The sequence below is a fragment of the Cryptomeria japonica genome, chromosome 3 (genome assembly GCF_030272615.1).
Source record: "Cryptomeria japonica chromosome 3, Sugi_1.0, whole genome shotgun sequence".
NCBI classification, from domain to species: Eukaryota; Viridiplantae; Streptophyta; class Pinopsida; order Cupressales; family Cupressaceae; genus Cryptomeria; species Cryptomeria japonica.
In genome coordinates, this window is record NC_081407.1 from 307,376,621 (window position 1) to 307,380,894 (window position 4,274).

The 4,274-nt window shown below is 37.0% G+C and overlaps 1 protein-coding gene across 1 annotated transcript; it reads right to left on the reverse strand.

Annotated features, from left to right (window-relative positions):
• Positions 1-2,717: 2,717 nt before the first annotated feature.
• LOC131874114 (F-box/kelch-repeat protein At1g80440-like) lies at positions 2,718-3,458 on the reverse strand. Its single transcript, XM_059217356.1, has 3 exons — positions 3,383-3,458; positions 3,246-3,321; positions 2,718-3,141 (listed from the first exon to the last, which is right to left on the reverse strand). The coding sequence occupies exons 1-3, from the start codon at positions 3,456-3,458 to the stop codon at positions 2,718-2,720; spliced, it is 576 nt and encodes a 191-aa protein (XP_059073339.1).
• Positions 3,459-4,274: the final 816 nt, after the last annotated feature.

Genomic DNA, 4,274 nt, shown 5'->3' on the forward strand with positions numbered 1-4,274 from the left:
TCTTTGGCAATATTTTCTATTCTCTGTATTTCTCATTTGCCTTGTTGACCAACAGATGAGATCCCTGCCTATTTAATTTAACCAGCTGCTCATATTGTCAAAGTTGGTCATTCGTTCATTTGATTAACAAGGGTTTGTGAAAGTATCATTCAAAGGTTTCTCATGGATATTTGTGATATGCTTTAATTTAATTAAAGGGTTTGATATTTTGTTGTGCCATTTTGATTTATTGCGTTACTTTTGTGAAACTTACCCCATGTCCCCATTCGGCTGCTTAAGTGCAATTTCTGCTTAAAATTAAGTAGCTAGAGTGTTCCCATGCAAATTTTTAATTAAGAGGAAAGGATAAATTGGAATCTTTTCCTATTTAAGTGGAGCAGCAGTTGCTTAAAACTTAAAAATAATCTACGAAAAAAAGGGGGGGCTGGAAATAAGCAGCAACTGCTTATTGAGAGGATTGACATGTGGCTCTCCAAAACTATTTCCCTCTTTTTATTTGTTTCTAATTTTTTCTCCACAATTTATGTGACCAATTAGAATTAAATATTTCTTTTAATAATGCAATTTAAGATGACTGCTTATTTTATAAGCAGCAAAATTTTACATTCATGGGGCCACCAGCGCCACAAATTAATGCTAAAAAAATTGAGCAGCGATTGCTAGCCAAAATAAGCTAAGCAGCTGCATGGGGACCTGCCCTTACAGTTCGTAAATGCAATTTAAGAAAAATTTCAACAATTTATACTTGATTTATTGTTTGATTTAATAAAGGTTTAATTTGTTGTTTCAATGGTACAAAATAAGAATTTTTTTTGTTGTTATCATGTTCCCTGTCCTGAATTTGTGAAATTTATTGTTGATTGTTTGTTAGTTTGAAGTTGTGGTTTTGATTGAGTGATTACTTGAGGGCTTTTTTCAATCAGAGGCTGTGGTATCGAATTTCAGGGGGCAAGTTTGTTTTATTCTGTAATTTTGTGCATCCTGAAGTTTTTACTTGTAAATTAGAAAATTTGACAGGTTTTAGCTTTAATTGGTATAGTTGTTTGTCGGTTGGTTTACTTTAAAGTTGTGAGATTTTTAGTACACTATTTTCGGGTAATTTTCAATGTGATCATGGATCTGGATTTCATGGATTTTGTTTGTTCTTATGTCCTAATTTTACTCCGTTTTGCAAGTCTTACCTACAGTTATGGATGTCAAAACAATTATAGAACTTTGCACTAGCTTTGTCGCGGTAGTTTCCTCTGTTGATGAATGATGTTTATTTTCGATGATAATATTTTTTATAATAGGTGAACAACGAATTTTGATCACTGAGCAGTGAGCATTGTGATTATGGGCTCCTCATTGCAGCATGGGCTAGGGTACAAATTATGTGTCCTTTGCTGTAGATTGGGATTGAACCGGGATAATATAGTTAGAAATGTACCCTTTTTTTTTTTCGGTACACAACCTTATTTACCTTGGTTTCAACATTGGAGAATCTTTTTGAGGTGTATAGTGCGGGATCAAGATTTGGAGTTCAGAAATAGTTCGCCAAGGAATTACTTGTCTCACAAGTTCTCTACACCTTTAAGGATTACAGTTATTTTTTGCTTGGTGAAGTTATTCTTGACCCCCTATGTGCATCAAATTTTGATGCAGAGCATCCCGGGCAAGCGGATTTCTACAAATTTGTTGTTTGGTTGTACCCATGCAGACAACTGGAAAGGCACCATTGTTCAAGTAGCAAGAGATCTAATTGGAAATAGAATCATTGCCAATGACTTGGGCTTCAACGCCTCTAATCAGACAGCTAGACGTGAAACTGAAGAAACAGGGACAACACCAGATACAAAGAAAAATAAGAAAACAAAGAAAAAAAACTATTAAAATTCCACAAAACAAGAATGTGAAGAGTTTTAATACCGTAGATTTAAGATGGAGTGAGGACGAAGCGTAAAAGGAGAAAAGCCAGCGCTGGAAAGAGGAGGAGAGCGCTTGACTCGGGGGTCAGACTGGTCCATGTGAGAGCAGAAATTAAAGAAGTTATAAATCTGCAAGATGAGAGCAATGAAAGGGAGGTGGCTAAGGAAAAGACACCAGCAGAGGCAGGGCACGTGAAGAAGAGAAAAGCCGGTGCAGAAATATGAAAGAAGTGGAATAGCTACAACCAAAATTGAAGGGAAGTAGTTACGGTAGTTTGATTAAGTCTTCTAAGATTATTTACAAAATTATGGCATCGCAGATTTAAAAACAGAGTAAATGACAAGCAGTGCCTGTAGAAGGGGGAATGAGTAAAGGCGTACGGTCAAGGAGAATAAATACTCTTAAAATAAGAATGAGCACAACAGAGAAAAACAAGAACAGTGGTGTGAACACTGAGAGTAAAACAGTGTGATTCATTGTAAGAAAGATTTTAAAACAGAATGAATTCTCTGTGATAATAGAGCATAATTTCAATTCTATTGAATTTAATAGAGGTTGGGTTGAGATTGCTTGGAATTGAGTCTATTCTCAATCTCCTCTGCACCAAATTTTCTAAGACTAAGTAGAGAGGAGTAAAATACCTGTTCACAGTATCCTTGAGGTTGAATAAGAACAAGCTATTAAAATCGCTAAGAAAACAATGAACAAACAACCTGAAACTGCTGAAATTGCACAAGCAAAACAATGAACAAGCACGGCGATATGCATCAAATATGCATTCAAGGACATCAGATTCATTAACATATGCATTAATCACAATTAATTAATTTATAGCTGTTCAAATTTATGTTCTTCCATAGTCGAGTTTGAGGGTCATAAACTTGCGCTCTTTGGCTGTGAAGGAAGACTACATAAAACTTGTCGCCATGAAAAACACCAGAGCAAAGACCAACCAATGGATCAGAATTCATAGGAGGAAGAAAACCCCACTTGTTTTCCTCTACATTGTAAACAAAACCTTCTAGATGAGAGGGACTGAAAGTCCACCTGTCGCAGCCGCCGACAATATAGACGAGTCCTTCAGTTTGTGATGCCGCATATGCATACAAATATCGACTGCATGGCATGTCGGCGCCCAACAGCCATTTGCGAGATAAAAAATCAAATATCAACACACCTTCTGTGTTGCTGCGCCTATTGAGAAGCCCTATCACAACCAGCTGTTGTGTGGACCTAAAGAACACGGAACAATGGTAGTCTGTGTGTTTGAGTAAAAATTCTGTTGGGATTTGAGGCAGCCTTTCCCACCACTTACCAATCCGATAGTAAATATATACATCGAAATCACTGTTATTTCGTCTGGGTCTGTCTGAGTAACGATTATCTCCTCACACTGGTCATGGCGCTGTCGCTCTTTTAAAAAAGTATGGGCAGCTGAATAGAGCATTCCAACTCTTGGAGACGACCCTAAGACCGTAATGAAACCTGTTTGGAACTTTTGCAAGGCATTGCACCGCTAAATCGTCTGGAAGGCCTGGAATTATTTCCATTGCGATACAATTCTCAGCGCTGAACAAAGGTTTTATTAATAAACCTCCTGTGAATACCTAACTAGCAATTGCACCTTCGTGTGCAATGGGTGCGCCGAGAGTTAACTCTGAGTTCGAAAAATTTTGGTCTATTATTTGTATACAATTATGGTGTACATGAAGACATCGGGGTAGAGAGGGTTAGAGTATGGGATTGAGATAGAGGGAGAGATGGAAAAAGAAATATCGAGATATAGAGATTGAGAAGCAAAGATATATAGATATAGAGGTCTAGGAAGAAGGGGAGAAAGGGAGATATGTCTAGAAGAGAGGGAGAGAGGAAGATATAGGTAGAGATAAAGACAAAGCAAGACAGGATAAGGGAGACAAATATATAGAGAGATGCAAAGAGAGATAAAGAGATAGAGATAGGGAGATCAAGAGGAGACATAGAAAGGAATAGATATAGAGGAAGAGGTAGAGGGATTGATAGAGAGAGATATATGGTGAGATAGAGTAATAGAGAGATAGAGGTATATGAAATATAAAGAGAGGGGGAAAGGGAGAGAGACAAAGATAGAGAAACATAGAGAGAACAAAAAAAAAGAGATATATACAAATAAAGAGAAGTAGAGATAAAGATATAGGAGGAGATAAAGAGGAAGAGAGAAATATAAGGGAAGAAAACGTGAGTGTGTTAGATATGAGGGCAAGGAGTGAGCATTCGAGAGAGAGATGGGGAGATATAGCTCAAGAGTGGGGAGATTATTTCTAATCCTCTAGTGTTGATAGAATGATTTTTTTTCAATCCACAAACACTTGAGATTCAACAACTTT